At 42.1% G+C, this 16,523-nt stretch overlaps 1 protein-coding gene across 1 annotated transcript in view; it reads left to right on the forward strand.

Annotated features, from left to right (window-relative positions):
* LOC126298052 (misshapen-like kinase 1) overlaps positions 1-16,523 on the forward strand; it is a 1,491,768-nt gene that overhangs the window by 987,746 nt on the left and 487,499 nt on the right. Inside the window, exon 5 of the mRNA XM_049989371.1 lies at positions 11,760-11,884. Coding sequence (XP_049845328.1) covers positions 11,760-11,884 — 125 coding nt within the window. The remainder of the gene's footprint in view (positions 1-11,759; positions 11,885-16,523) is intronic.

A 16,523-nucleotide genomic window follows, 5' to 3' on the forward strand; every position in this document is an offset into this window, starting at 1 on the left:
ATAAAAGAAGTATTGTCTGTTCAGAGAATGTGACACATGTGGTACTGCCACCAACTGATTAAGAATAAACTTAACACAACACGCTTTAGTTTATCTCACGTCGGTGCTGCCAACTGTACACATAAAATGCCCGCAAATGCATTAAATGTCCAATGGTTGTGAATTCCTAAGGGAGCAAACTGCTCAGGTGATCGGTCCCTAGACTTACACACTACTTAAACTAACTTATGCTGAGAACAACACAGACACCCCTGCCCGAGGGAGGACTCGAACCTCCGGCGGTACCACGCAGTCCTCGACATGACGCCTCAAACTGCGCGGCCACTCCGCGCGCGGCAAGTGAATTAACTACTAGTCAACACTAGCTATATATGACTTCGACCGCGCTAGATGTGGACAAATAACTTTGGCTTTTAGAAACAAATTCATATAAATTTCTTTTTATGTTTTCACAAATACCAATTTTTTTATTGTAGTAGGTGCTATATAGTGCAAAGTCCACTTATTGAAAAATGGTTAGAAATATACTCTGCCGCACCCGGGCTATAGCCAAATAGCTAACCCTGTTATATTGCCTCCCATATAACCGCAGCCGACTTCACTCAATCCAGATTTCGATTTTCCATAGTTTACCCAAATCGCTTAAGACAAATACCGGGATGCTTCTCTTGATAAGGATTTCCTCTCCTCCTTCCCGAATACAAACTTCTATTTCGTCTCTAACGACCTCCTCGTCGAAGAGACATTAAACTCTAATCTTACTACTTTTACAGTAGCAGATTTTTGTAGGCAGCTGAAAATACAAAAAATTCCCCTGTCAAGCATAAATTTTACAATCTGCCTCTGTTCGTTTAAGCTGGAACTGAATACAACATTCTAAAGGAGCAGCGTCCAGATTTTATATTGGTTATAAGAATGTAGAGTGTGAACTGGGAGAGCTTTAATACGCTTTGTTATACAAGAACACTAGTAGCCTCGAAAAAGCGACTGTTAGTTCATATCTGTGTTTCACAGACATTATAATGTCTTTTCGCGCTGACGAGAGAAGCCCTCAATACAGACAAGCGTTTTCCCGATCTTCTGATGTGACTGGAAGAGGAAAAGAAGCGAGTAGTGGCTTCATCGCAGTATACTCGTAACACATGCGCCGTTGCTGAGGCGCATCTCGACGCCACGTTTCCCTACTATCGATCCTTCACCAGAACATTCCGCTGGTTGCAGCAGTGAGTCGCACCTGCAAAAGGGCAACGTCTTAATGCAGTTTGCCTGATTTCCCACAGGAAGCAGTTACAGAGAACATGAATGAAAAGGGCGTTTACGTAAAGGGATAATACGACAATGCAACGTTTTATCGTCGTCGTCCATACAGTGCTTTTGTCAGTACTAACTGAGGTTGTACACTCAACACTTTCCTGCCCTTTAAAAGACGATCTCGTTACCTTAGCTGGACATATCTCCGGGGCTGTATTACAGCTATTTCAGTTTAATGTTAATGGAGGCATTAACGTCTTTGGCGTAGCAGAACAGCCTCATGTGAACTCCTCAAAGTAAAAATTATTTCTCCAAATTATTGAAATTCTTATTTACTAGTGAATTAAACTATGGCTAAGAGATATTACTTGCAAGCTGTATGCCATAAGGTATCAAAGAAAACTCGTTACAAGGCGTTTATACAGTGTGTTTTACAATTCCTTTTATAATCTACTAGGAGCTCTAAAAGGGACCCAGTAGATAAAGTTTCGAAAAGATATTCATATCGAGAAATGTACCGTTTGGATGTAAGTCTGAAGATCGGATCATTTTGAAATGTCCTGCTTCACAACCTTCAAATTCGGTTTACATCCAAACGGTACATTTCCGGACATTGGTTCCTTAATACAACTTTATCTACCAAGTCCCCTTTACAACCTCTAGCAGCCTGTAATAGTAGTTGGTTCAAATGGCTCTGAGCACTATGGGACTCAACTGCTGTGGTCATCAGTCCCCTAGAACTTAGAACTACTTAAGCCTAACTAACCTAAGGACATCACACACATCCATGCCCCAGGCAGGATTCGAACCTGCGACCGTAGCAGTCGCACGGTTCCGGACTGCGAGCCTAGAATCTCGAGACCACCGCGGCCGGCAATAGTAGTTGTGTAACACCCTGTATGTTTAACACAAATTTGATACGGTGCCAGTATCCTATGCTCATAGTTGACCATACGTCAATATCGAATAATAATAACTGTAGGCAACGTCTCAAAATGATTGCAGATGTAAGGCACGTTTCTTCAGGAGCCAAATTTATTTCAGGAGTATCGTTATAATTGGCGAGAAGTAAACTTATACGGAGCCAGAGCCTTAGCTCCACCTTCAACATCCGTAATCGCCAAATCGTATTACAGAGTCATATGGAGAGTAATACCATCATTGCCGGACGATGTGGCCGGGCGGTTCCAGGCGCTTCAGTCTGGAACCGCGTGACCGCTACGGTCGCAGATTCGAATCCTGCCTCGGGCATTGATGTGTGTGGTGTCCTTAGGTTAGTTAGGTTTAAGTAGTTCTAACTTGTAGAGGACTGATGACCATAGATGTTAAGTCCCATAGTGCTCAGAGCCATTTGAACCATTTTTTTAATACCATCATATTCCGCTTTCCTGTCCCATTTATGAGTAGTGTGCGTCAGAAAGCCTCCGAATGAGATCGAATATCTCAGATTTCCCTGCCGTGGTCATTTCACTAGATGTATGTGGGAGGATAATACTTTGCCTGGCTCTTCTTGGAACGTACGCTCTCGCAAATTTAAGAGGAAACCTTACCGTGAAGCACATTGTCACTTTAATAGCCTCTGACATTGGAGTCTGATGGGGTCTCCGTGAGTGCCTCGCACTTACTAAATGTACCCGTGATGAGACGCGGCGCAGTTTTTGTATCGCGTCTATCAGCTTTATTCAATCCACCTGATGTATGTCCTAAATTAACGGCAATACTCAAGAAGAGATGGAGCGAGGGTTTGGAGCTATCACTTTTGTGGACCTGTTACTTAAGAAATTCTCCCACAGTCTGACATCTAAACATAAGCTGTCTACCGACCCTGGTGGGACCATCGGTAGCTAGCTACAGCCGTGTCGTCCTCCGTCAACGAATGTTGGACACTACTCCCCCAGCAGTTATCAGTGTTCATGATCTGGAGTCGCTACTACTTGGTCAAACAGCTCCTCTATGTGCATCACGACCCTCAGCGGACTCCATTTCAGTCCTCCCACCAAGGAAAAATCCAGGCAGTGCCGGGAGTCGAAGACGGGTCCTCCACAAAGCAGTCAATCGCACTGACCGCTCCGCTACGAAGGTCGAAGGTGAACAGTCTGACATCAGCTTTTCCTGATATTGGTGGTCATTCCAGTGTAGTTAGTTCCAAACGCATATTCCTAAATTTTTACGGATGTTTCCAGTGATTGTTCGCTGATAAGTTACTAGTACAGTGATGGATCCTCCTATATTTTTACTTATGTGAGGAGTCAATTGCTAGTCGATCCTCCGCAGGTGTTTCTGTCTAGGCGACAATTTTCGGTAACTCTACATCACGCTGACGTCGGCGATAACTGTAGGCCTATAGTTACGCGCATCTGCAGGACGACTCTTCTTGGAAAAGGGACTCACCTGCGCTTTTATCCAATCGCTTATAACGGTTCATTGCTCCAGAGATCTACGATAAATTTCTACTAGGAGGGAAGGACGTTCTCTCACATAATCTGTATAGAGTCGAATACATAACGCAATAGGTCTAGTTACCCATCCTCTAAACACTTCAATGCTTCGCTATGCCTGAAGCTTTAAAAGTTCTCCTCCCACACACTTCTTCTCAGTTCCCTTTGTATGAGTGCGATTTACTGCTATTTTCTTGATCATTCGTTATGGGCGAGCAGCAGTGCGTTGCTGTTCGTCAACTGAGGGCAGTTAAGAAATATAAAAGCATGAATTCTAAAAAAAAAGTAAAATATAAAATACCGGGTGATCAAAAAGTCAGTATAAATTTGAAGACTGAATAAATCACTGTATAATGTAGATAGAGGGGTACAAATTGACACACCTGCTTGGAATGACATGGGGCTTTATTAGAACCAAAAAAATACAAATGTTCAAACAATGTCCGACAGATAGCGCTTCATCTGATCAGAATAGCAATAATTATCACAACAAAGTGAGACAAAGCAAAGATGATGTTCTGTACAGGAAATGTTCAATATGTCCACCATCATTCCTCAACCATAGCTGTGGTCGAGGAATAATGTTGTGAACAGTACTGTAAATCATGTCCGGAGTTATGGTGAGGCATTGGCGTCGGATGTTGTCTTTCAGCATACCTAGAGATGTCGGTCGATCACGATACATTTGCGACTTCAGGTAACCTCAAAGCCAATAATCGCACGCACCGAGGTCTGGGGACCTGGGAGGCCAAGCAGGACGAAAGTGGCGGCTGAGCACACGATCATCACCAAAGGACGCGCGCAAGGGATCTTTCATGCGTCTAGCAATATGGGGTGGTTGTAATAAAACCTCATGTCATTCCATGCATGTGTGTCAATTTTTACCTCTCTATCTACATTATTCCGTGGTTTATTAAGTTTTCAAATTTATACTGACTTTTTGATCACTCGGTATTTACGGGCAATTTACATTAAGGATTGTGAAACGGAGCATTAAACTTTCCTATATTTGCTGGAAGTGAGTAGTGTGTGAAGAGAGTTGTTAAAGGAAGAGTGTTTTGGAAATGGGGTGAGAGGGAAGGGTTTGGGAAAAGGACCATAAACCTAGCTTTGGATACGAAGAGTGGAAAATATCGACAGGATGGAAGGGAGGGGGGGGGGGGGGGAGGAAGATCCTCGACATGGAGAGGAAGATGAATATTCCTTTAATGCCAGAATCACAGATAGATCTCTGGGAGGATTTTGTGGTATGGTAAGGCGAGATTGTTCAAGTTTCGTTGGTACAAATGCAGAACAGTGATGAAACGGTAGAAAGGAAGACGCCAAGTCTGCTGGAAATGTAGGAAATCTGAATGGGCTCAATGTGAAAGAGGGGAAAGTAGCAAGCTGATACAGGATCCTAGTGGTGGATGGTCGATGGCTACGGAAGGCAAGGCAGAGTGCTCGGTGTTGCGGTTTGTTTGCCTTGTAATTATTACCTGAGTCTCGGGTTGAGCTTGAGGAGCCACTGGCTGCACCTGCCGGTAAATTGGTTGAGTTTGAACTGAAAAGATAGTTGAAATTTCTGGGATGGGTGTAGGGTTAGAAAGACGGTGTTGTCGTTGTACTAGAGCTAGACAGGAGGAGTGGGGTCCCGGCATATCATCTCTATAGACTTGAATGCTACCCGTGGGCAGCCGGGTGACACAGGCAACGGTCGACAGGCGAACATGTGAAGCGCGGCCGGTCAGGCAGCCAAACTAGCGTACTGCTGTGGTCTCACGGCCGCGGGCAGGGGAGGCTAAGAGGTGAGAGCATGCGCAGACGGTGTGCAATAGAGCTGCCTGGCAGGTGGCCTACACTAGTTGCGTCTGTCTGTGAGCTAGCTGATAGCTCGACAGCCTTACCCCATGAGGCAGAGTTAGAAAAATCTTGTAGGGGATAAATAGATGTGGAGAAAAGACAGAGCCTTGGTACACACTTGTAGGTGGATAGAAGAAACAGGAACCAGTGTTCTTTATTGTTACGTAGGATAGATAGTTGTATAGAAAGGGTACAATAAGATGGATATAGTTTCTAAGGAAGTGTATACATCTCACGTTTGGAAAGGAGATTGGAATTCCATATATGGAGATACACGTATACTCTCTCAAAGTCAAGGACACAAAGATATAATATTTGTTGTTGTTGTTCTTGTTGTTGTGGTCTTCAGTCCTGAGACTGGTTTGATGCAGCTCTCCACGCTACTCTATCCTGAGGAAGCTTCTTCATCTTCCAGTACTTACTGCAACCTACATCCTTCTGAATCTGGTTGGTGTATTATCTCTTGGTCTCCCTCTACGATTTTTACCCTCCACACTGCTCTCCAATGCTAAATTTGTGTACCTTGATGCCTCAGCACATGTCCTACCAACCGGTCCCTTCTTCTTGTCAAGTTGTGTCACAGACTCCTCTTCTTCCCAATTCTACACAATACCTCCTCATTAGTTATGTGATCTACCCATCTAAGATTCAGAATTCTTTTGTAGCACCACATTTCGAAAGCTTCTAGTCTCTTCTTGTCCAAACTATTTATCGTCCATGTTTCACTTTCATACATGGCGACACTCCATACAAATACTTTCAGAAACGAATTCCTGGCACTTAAATCTATACTCGATGTTAACAAATTTCTCTTCTTCAGAAACACTTTCCTTGCCATTGCCAGTCTACATTTTACATCCTCTCTATTTCGACCATCATCAGTTATTTTTCTCCCCAAATAGCAAAACTCCTTTACTACTTCAAGCGTCTCATTTCCTAATCTAATTCCCTCAGCATTACCAGATTTAATTCGACTACATTCCATTATCCTCGTTTTGCTTTTGTTGATGTTCATCTTATATCCTCCTTTCAAGACACTGTCCATTCCGTTCAACTGCTCTTCCAAGTCCTTTGCTGTCTCTGACAGAATTACTGTGTCATCGGCAAACCTCAAAGTTTTTATTTCTTCTCCATGGATTTTAATACCTACACCAAATTTTTCTTTTGTTTCATTTACAATTATTACAAATTCATTTACAATTATTATTTACAATTATTAAATTGATGAGATAGGGTTTACTAAGGTACAGGGGCTGATCGTCAGAGGAATAGGACAGATACCACACAGGGAGCGGTAGGTGCTGGTTTAGATGTTTGTGTATGTGCCAGAAATGGAAGGATCCAAGACCTTCGTGTGAACACCGAGGTGGGTCCCATCAGGTTTGTTGAGTTCAAAGAGAGGTTAGGGGGGATTATTATGAAGAAGCAAAACAAGTCACCAAAAAATGTACAAACTGTTTAGTGCTGTATCTACGCTGCATGCGTGTCGGATACTGGAGTGTCTCCTTAGAACTCTATTTTCTTTCAACAGACGTCTATCGTCTAGCTGCAAATACACTCAACATTGCGATAAAGTCTTTGTACGCCTGCATGAAATAAGACTTCCTGTAACTGCTTCTCTAATGCTGTCACAAGCCTGTGGAACGGAGTACCTAGTAATCTAAGCGAAATCAAATGCTGGGCTGCACTGAAAGGCAGCTGGAGTCCTTGTGTTATCTCTCCAGTAATCTGCCGCTGCAGGCCACGCTACCGGCTCCTCCTATCCAGCAGTGAAAACCTCATTTTTTCCTCATTACCTCGCTCCCCTTTTCATTTCGCTATCTCCCCTTTCCTGTTCTTCTTACTCGTTAGCTTTCGTTCATTTATTTTCCTTTTATTCGTTTTCTTTATTTTCCCTCTCTTCTTGCTTTTGTTTGCTGCTTATTCTTATTATGTTTTTCTTAATTAGTGTTGGCTTCTGCAACAGCTTGCAACCTTCAGCAGCAACTATTATTATTACACCGTTTCTATTACTTTTATTTCTTTCATGTAACTGAAGCGTATAGACAATGTCCGACGTTCTTCCACTCCAGTAGTGGTATTATGTTTTATTGGTTCCATACATATTACCATCATTATTACTTTCGCATTTACAAAAAGTTACGCTTCTTTTTTCCGGAGACAATACATGTAACATGTGTCAATCAATAATGAAAGACCCATTTGGTAGCATTATTTAATCGTCACCGAGGAATATGATACAACACAGTAGTAGTGATTGTCAACAACTGACTAATGTAACATTACTCGTCATTTACTCTTCTACATCTACATGGATACTCTGAAAATCACATTTAACTGTCCGGCAGATGGTTCATCCAACAACCTTCACAATTTTCAATTACTCCAATCTCGTGTAGCGCGAAAAAAGAACGAATACCTATATCTTTCCGTAAGAGATCTGATATCCTTTATTTTATGATGGTGATCGCTTCTTCCTATGTAGGTCGGTGTCAACAAAATATTTTCACATTAGGAGCAGAAATTTGTTGATTGGAATTTTAAGAGAAGATTGCTGCGCAAGGAAAAACGCCTTTGTTTTAATGAAGTCCATCCCAAATCCTGTATCATTTCAGTGACACTCTCTCCCCTATTTCGCGACAATACAAAACGTGCTGCCCTTCTTACAACTTTTTCGGTGTACTCCGTCAATCCTATCTGGTAAGGATCACACACCGATCTGCGGTATTCTACATGAGCACGGACAAATGAAATGCCCCTGTATTCAGTTACAGTCTATATATAGTGTCGCCACACCCGAAAAACAACAGAACGATTTATATTAAGCCATCTGGCCTTTTCAGTTTGTGACTGTCCTGCTTTCATTCTTCTTATCGCCTTCCACCAAAGAGAGTCTGACAGGCGTCCCCTCGGTGCTTGAAATTTCCTTGCCAATGGTGTAGTTGTTTCTACCAGAGTTCAGGGGGAAATCTCGTTTTGTTTCATTACACAGTGCAGGGACTACTGAAAGATTAACATACATTTGTAACAAACACCTATGTCATTCTAAAGCACACAATCAAAATATAGTGCACCGCTATGTAAAATCTAACGCTCAAGATTTGCGACTGATAATACACTAACCTCCTTCCACTGCCCTGAGCTCAACACTCGCTCACATGTGGAGGCGTCCTTACACAGATTCTTTATGTAGAGAGATGGTAGAACAAGAAGAAGGTAATACAAAAGCAGAAGTATCGTCAATCTTGTGTGTGTGTGTGTGTGTGTGTGTGTGTGTGTGTGTGTGTGTGTGTAGGTGGTCGGGAGGGGGGGAGGGGGAGGGGATGGGTGGGTGTGTAATTTAGTGTAGACAGTGACTTGTGAAGCAACACCAATAAATAAAATTATAAAGTGTACCAGTATTTTTTATGTTATTGGTTAACTTCTTCTTCATAAATTCGTTTACACAAAAAACAGCGTTGTTGACAAAAAATAAATAATTTGTCGGCTAAATTTGTCTGTAGTGACATGGCTGTAACTATGACGTAATTAACTTTTTAATTGTTTATCCCTTTGAGTGAAGATGGCGTGTGAAACGTCACTGCATAAATGAACTGTGGACGGATCATCTAAGTACCTGATACCAGAACGGGTTTTTTACTCTGCAGAGGAGTTTACGATGTTTCTAAGCTTTGTGGAAGGTTGTAACTGCGTGCCGGACTGGAACTGGAATCCAGCATCTTGCCTTTCACTGGAAATACTTTTATCTTCTGAACTACTGAGATACGACTCACGAGCCCTTCACACAGATGCACTTCAGTGAGATACCTCACTCCTAATTTCTATTTTTCAGAGACGCTTTCCTCCATGCCTTGTTGGATTAACACTCAGGCAAATGAAAAAAAAAAAACAACGGAAAATGTTTTGTGAAGATATTTGTCCAAAAGTAAGAGATAAAACAGATTAGAGAAACATTTGAGATACCTCATTTCCTGTACATGATTTCGAGAATAATTCAAAGGCTCTTAAGATGTTTGCATAACCTCTTTTATTTCTTAAATTCAGAAGAATCTTTCTGTAAAACATTTGATTGATATTTTAATCATTTTATTTTCGGGATTTGTTCAGAAAGCATGAACTTATTGACACCTCATTTGTTTTCCTACCCTCTTCTATTCTTTGAATGTCCTGAAATTGGTACTTGATTCGAAGGAAACCATATTTATAGATGAATGTCGCACTAATGTAACTTCTTCTGCGCGGAATAGTTACACCTTGAACGTCCAAATTTTTAAAACTCCTTTGTCTTCCTAGTGTCTACTGTTCTCGAAGTAACCTAAATTTGGAACTTAATTCGGAGGAAACCATTATAAAAATCGAATATCAAAACACTGCAATTTTTTACGCATAGTATCTAGGCCTTGAAGACATGAAGATTTTGGCACTTCATTTACATATCTAGGATAGCTGTTACTGAAATATTTCAGTTTTCTCGTAAACCACTAATTATTTTTTCTTAATTACCATTATTACCTTTAAGCAAATCAACCCTTTTTTTGTAAAACTATACCTCTCGTTGGTCAGTTTTTTTCTCATTTGTTGATTTCTCACTCTTCGTTGTGAGTCTTATTTTTGCTCCGCTCGAACATTTGACCAAAAAGGAAACTGCAGAGAAATGACTAGCTACAGCGTAGGTGTTGACTCCAGACTAAATACACTGCAGCGCCAAAGAAACTGGTACACCTGCCTAATATCGTGTAGGTCGTCGGCGAGTACGCAGTAATGCCGCAACACGACGTGGCATGGATTCGACTAATCTCTGAAGTAGTGCTGGAGGGAATTGACACCATTAACACTGCAAGGCTGTCCACAAATCCGTAAGAATACGAGAGGGTGGAGATCTCTCCTAAACAGCACTTTGCGAGGCCTCCCAGATACGCTCAATGATGTTCATGTATGGGAAATTTGGTGGCCAGCGGAAGTGTTTAAACTCAGAAGAATGTTCCTGGAGCCATTCTGTAGCAATTATGGACGTGTGAGTTGTCTCATTGTCCTGCTGGAATTGCCCAAGTCCTTCGGAATGCACAATGGACATGAATGGATGCAGGTGACCAAAATCTGTCAGACTCATATTTAGACGTCACTTCAACTGCACACGCCCCACATCATTACAGAACCTTCACCAGCTTGAACAGTCCCATGCTAACATGCAGGGTCCATAGATTCATGAGGTTGTCTCCATACCCGTACACTTCCATCCGCTCAATAAAGTTTGAGACGAGACTCGTCCGACCAAGCAACATGTTCCCAGTTTCCAGTCTTCAACAGTCCAATGTGGGTGTTGACGGGCCCAGGCGAGGTGTAAAGCTTTTTTCTTCGGCTCCGAAAGCCCATATCGGCGTTGTTTCGTTGAATGGTCCGCACTTTGACACTTCTGGATGGTCTAGCACTGAAATCTGTAGCAGTTTGCTGAAGCGTTGCACTTCTCTCACGTTGAACGATTCACTTTAGTCGTCGATGGTCCCGTTCTTGCAGGTTCTGTTTCCGGCCGCAGTGATGTCGGAGATTTGATGTTTTACCCGATTTCTGATATTCACGGTACACTCGTGAAAGGGTCGTATGGGAAAATCCCCACTTCATCGCTACGTCGGAGATGCTGTGATCCATCGCTCGTACACCGACTATAAAACCATGTTCAGACCCACTTAAATCTTGATAACCTGCCATTGTAGCAGCAGTAACCGATCTAACAACTGCGCCAGACACTTGTCTCATATTGACTTTGCCGACCGCAGCGCCGTGTTCTGCCTATTTACATATCTCTGTGTTTGAATACGCATTCCTATACCAGTTTCTTTGGCGCTTCAGTGTATTTCACCCTGCAGAGCTGCGTGTGCTCTTTTGGAACTTCCTGGAAAATTTAGACTTAGCGTTAGACCGCAAGTTCTTTTCCAGCAGGTTATGCAGGAGAGCTTCTGCGAAGTTTGGAAACGAAGAGGGAGGAACTGGTAGAAATGTAAATCTGAGGGCGGATCGTGAGTCGTGATTGGACTGCTCAGTCGGTAAGAGGTTTGCCCCAAGGACCAGTTTGCAAGTCACAGTTCTAGTACGGGCACAGTTCTAATCTGCCAGGAAGTTTCAACTGACTGTTGCGATCGACTGTACTGCTAATCCGTCTATCTTGCCCATACCGCGATGCCCCGCTCTGGTGCCCTCGACACTAACTGAGTGCTGTGTGTTGTGTTGCAGGCGGGAACGTCGAGCCGGCGCTTCCACGCCGCAAGAAACACCCCGAGCTAGCGTACCGCACGCATGAGTTCCTGGCCGCATCGGACGACTCTCTGGACTCTGCCGTTCCGGTGGACCGCGCCAGGGTCAGTATGCGCCGCTTTCCGGCCGCTTGCTCTGCAGAGCCGCTAGCTGGTAAGTGCTTCTGGCGCCATCTCCCACCCGTCAGCCCAGTGGCGCGTAAGTAGCCGACTTACTTCACTGGCAGCCTGCTGTGCTCGTCGTCGCAAATATGTTCACTTCCAGTTGTCCTACACACACACACACACACACACACACACACTCATGTCAGTTAGTCACCGACTTCTCGAGATCCACGAAACAACTTGACCGCTGACGGTTTAAAGGTGCCCTGGCATCACTGCATCCCGTGATACGGATATTAGGTAAACTGGAAGCCTGGCTATGGGCCAATGCCATTAAGATAGTTAATACGGGCTGTAGAAGGTGATGTGCGAAATTTTGAATAGGGGATCACCGAATGATAAATTTAGCCGCGTAACTGGAATGCTTAATGATTGTTGGCATCTCTCCTTTGCAAAGTGTGAAGTGTTGTAAGTGTATGCGTCCAAATAAAGACTGGAAGCGGAATGCGTTCTACTTGCGAAAGTGATTTATTAACTACGTTCCAAGTGCCATACCAGGGAACTGGATGGTTCCGATTACCAATAAGAAAGTTTTTATTCTAAGTGCCATTAATATGGAGCCACCACTTTTTATTTGTGAAAACTCAAGTACAGCAGTTATAATTCTAACTAGTAGAACTCTAGTCAGCAAAAACAGTATGTCATTTCTTTCACATTTTTACATGAGAATAACATTAGTAATGCCTGAAATTTTCGGGGAGTGAAAAAACGATGATCATATGTAATTTCTCAAAATTTTAAAAAATTATTTTTTTAAAAAATATTTTATTTGCCCAGTCGCTTACAGTAACAGAAATTAAAATATGATAACTAAACTAGTTTCAGCTGCAGTGCAACCATCCTCAGATCGTTTTCTTATGAACAGCAAGTTGAACAAATCCTGGATGTAGCTGTAATAATCATATCATGCAATAACTTGCGCTTGTATAAGAGGAAAATTCATTGAAGAAAAATTTTTGGTTGTAACAGCACAACAAAAATAAGACTTGTTCTGCACCACGAGTGTCAAAAAGGCATCGTGACACGGTGTAACTTGATGATAGCAAAATAAAACGACTGTGTGTCCAGTTCGGCTAACTTGACTATTCAACTTGACTAGGCAATCGAAAGAGTTTTAAAAAAAGATTTTTACAATTTTAAGAACTGGAAAAAATTAAATTTATAAAAAAATACCTCAATATTGACTTCTGTTTCTTAAACAACTCCAGTCTTGGGAGCAGATGTGGCAAAATTTACTAAAAAAAACTCCCTGTGCCGTTGAGGAAGACATGGCTACACCATCAAGAGGTGTTTCTGTTTTGCAACTGATAAACATGGCTGGTCTTTCAGACGAAGTACGTTATGGCTATTCATAGCCAAAACATAACTGAAAATTTGACTACGATTTTATCACCCATGTTGCAGAACCAGTCACATTTCTGAGGTGCTGTGACAACCAAAAACGTTTTCAATGAACTTTTCTCTTATGCATGATATCGTTGCTAATGGTACACCCAATAATTGTTCAACTTGCCTCTCGTAAGAGTATAGTCTGAGGATGATTGCGCTGAAAGCCGGAACTATTTTAGTCATCATATTTCAATTTCCATATGCAGGGTTGTACCGTGATGATGTTACAAACTTTCATGGATGATGGGTAAGATTAAATTATCATATTGAGGTAAGTTATCCTGATCCGGAAACGACCAGGTCGAAATTTATATGCGAAAATCGTTCTAATATCCCTGATAGTGAAATACATGTACCGGTAGTGTTATTGCTAAGATTGTAAGTTAGGCAACTTTCAGAGGTGGTAGCATGGGCCAAAGCAAGAAAAAAAGTCTAATAAACATAAGCTCTCAAGCGCATATTTTAAGAGCTAGAAGCACTTGTTCATGTTCACTACTGTAAGACACATCTCTTCTACTCCAAGCTCTTTGGTTTAAATATTTTTGGAAGAGGTGATATGGACCAAACCAGGAAAAAAGTCTAAGTAAATATGGGTACTAAATTTCATGCCTCAAGCGCTATGGGCACTTGTTCGATGGAATAGATGTGTTTCACAGTTGAGAAGATGAACAAGTGCTTATAGCTTTTAAGGTGTGAATTTTAGAGCCCATATTTATTGTGGTTCGTACCTCCACCTCTGAAAGTTGCCTACCGTACAATCTTCGCAACAAGAGTACCAGAAAATTTATTTCTCTGTCAAAGCTAACAGAACGATGTTCGCTTCTAACTTTCGGCACGGTCGTTTCCGGATCAGGGTTCCTTACCTCAAATTGATATGTTTCTCTTCTCCACCGTCCCTGAAAGTTTGTGACATCCTCAAGGAATCTCGCTGTATGCACGCGATGTAGGCAATCGAAAGAGTTTTCAAAAAAGATTTTTTCAATTTTAAGAAGTTGAAAAATTAAATTTATAAAAAATATCTCAATGTTGACTTCTGTTTCTTAAACAACTCCCGCCTTGGGAGCAGATGACGCAAAGTTGAGTTAAAAAAGTCCCTGTGCCTTTGAGGTTACTCCGTCAAATGGTCTTTCTGTTTTGCAACTGATAAACATAGCTGGTCTTTCAGATGAAGTACGGTATAGCATACATTTGCCAATGCCTTTCCTCTTTTGAAAACATCGTCGTTTTTCCACTCTTCTGTTTCAGAGTTATGAATTATTAATAGCTATTTGAGGTGGATAAGTATGAAACACTTTGCATTGACATCAAATATTTCAACAGCATCTCTAAAATCAAAGAAGTCAGTTGTATGCATTGGCATTACATGCCATGGATTCATAGGATTAGCTGACTAAATCTTGTGTAAATCTTGTGGACAAGAGCCTCGCTTACCTTTCTTCGTTTCTCTGTAATTGTAAAATGGCTATCGCAGCTGAAAATTTTCTTGTTATCTCTTCAAACAAACCCAGAGGAATGGAGGAAGTCTCAGCATGGCACTTGGAACCACTGCTTCGCACGAAGATCGTGCACCTTCTAATAATGAATATTTGAAAAACTTTCTCTATGGTTTGACACGTGGAACTAATCTAGGTATTGCAACAGAGTGCCAAAACACAAAATCACTGGAAACACGTTTTTGAAAAAAAGTAGCACTTAGAACGTTTTCAGTTTCCACGCTTCGAATGTTCTTTGTCGCCTTGCCACAATCGCAGTGGTTGATGTGAAGGCAACACGTAAAATTACACAGTAAAGTACAAAGTTGTATGTTCTTAGACAAACTTTGTATCGCTTTTTGAGGAACTACAGCACCATATCGTCCAACTTTTTTCTATAGGTCGGCAATAGTGTGACGGTGAGTTTTATAACCTACGTATGTGAGGTATCCCCACAAGGAAAGACAGACGAAGATAAATCAGGTGATCGAAGAGGCCACAATCTCTACGAAATCACTTGTTGATTATAACACTGAATCAGCAATGCCGTAACACTGCCCTGCTGAAACCAAGTGTATCTGGTTTACAAGTTGTTGCACCATATGAGTCTAACACCCACTGTTCACTGTGCCATCAACGAATGTGAACAAGATTCGCCTACGTGACACTGCACACCAAAAGCCCCCTTTTTTCCGTGTGGAGGTAACTACTGCAGATCATATGGGTTTATCTACCTCAAATGCGTGCGTTCTTTGCACTCACGTAACTCACATACACTGCAAATCAACGTGGAACCAAGCGTAGTCAGACCAAACCGATCATCGAGTTGCACACCTAGCGATACAGATGACATGAACCACCTACAGAATGTCGCTCATCTTCCATAGTCTTCAGGTGACGACTCATCAACAGCACCAATTACTTAAACGCTAGCGCTGTGCCATGTAGGCATTGCCAATGGAGAAACCAGACTGGTTGTAAAAGCTGACATACAGACTTCGTAGGACTCAAGGAATATGCAGCTTGCAACTCGATGAACTTTCCTGGTGTTGACACTCTCTGTGGATCACGTTTGGCTGCATCTGCTACGAGTTCCTATCTTCTGAAACTTGTACAGCCACCGAGCGAGGCTGCACATTGAAAACACACTTGATTCGTATTCGAGAGGACGATGGTTCAAATCCTCGTCCAGTCATCAAATTCCAATGATTTCCTAAAATTAAGACAAATACAGGGATGATTCAAAGGAGCGACATCTTTCCCGATACTTCTCCAATTCCAAGTTGGGCTTTTTCGTCCCTAATGACCTTGTCGTCGACGGAACGTTAAGTTCTAAGCTTCTTTCCTTCTTTTTTTAGTACAGTCGTCTGATGGTGAACTTTTTTTATGCATCCTAACAATACTTTTCTGTGAAGACGTTCTGAGCCTCGGTATAACTGTGGATCAAACGTCCTGAGTGACAATGTCTGGCCTAATCTGCAACACATATCTTCTTCAGTTAAACAAGGATGAAACTAGCAACAAAAATAAAACGTCTATAAGGTTGCAACAGTTTCTGAAACGTCGGACTAGTACACCGACGCCCCCACATCGGCCACTTTCCACAATATTGGCAGCGTTGTAGGGTGTCCCAAGAGCGCCAGACAAACATTCAAAAGAACACATTCACCAAGTCGCGAGATGGCAGGTCACAGATCAGACTATCCCTACACAGTCTA

This window comes from Schistocerca gregaria, chromosome X, assembly GCF_023897955.1.
Source record: "Schistocerca gregaria isolate iqSchGreg1 chromosome X, iqSchGreg1.2, whole genome shotgun sequence".
Lineage (NCBI taxonomy): Eukaryota > Metazoa > Arthropoda > Insecta > Orthoptera > Acrididae > Schistocerca > Schistocerca gregaria.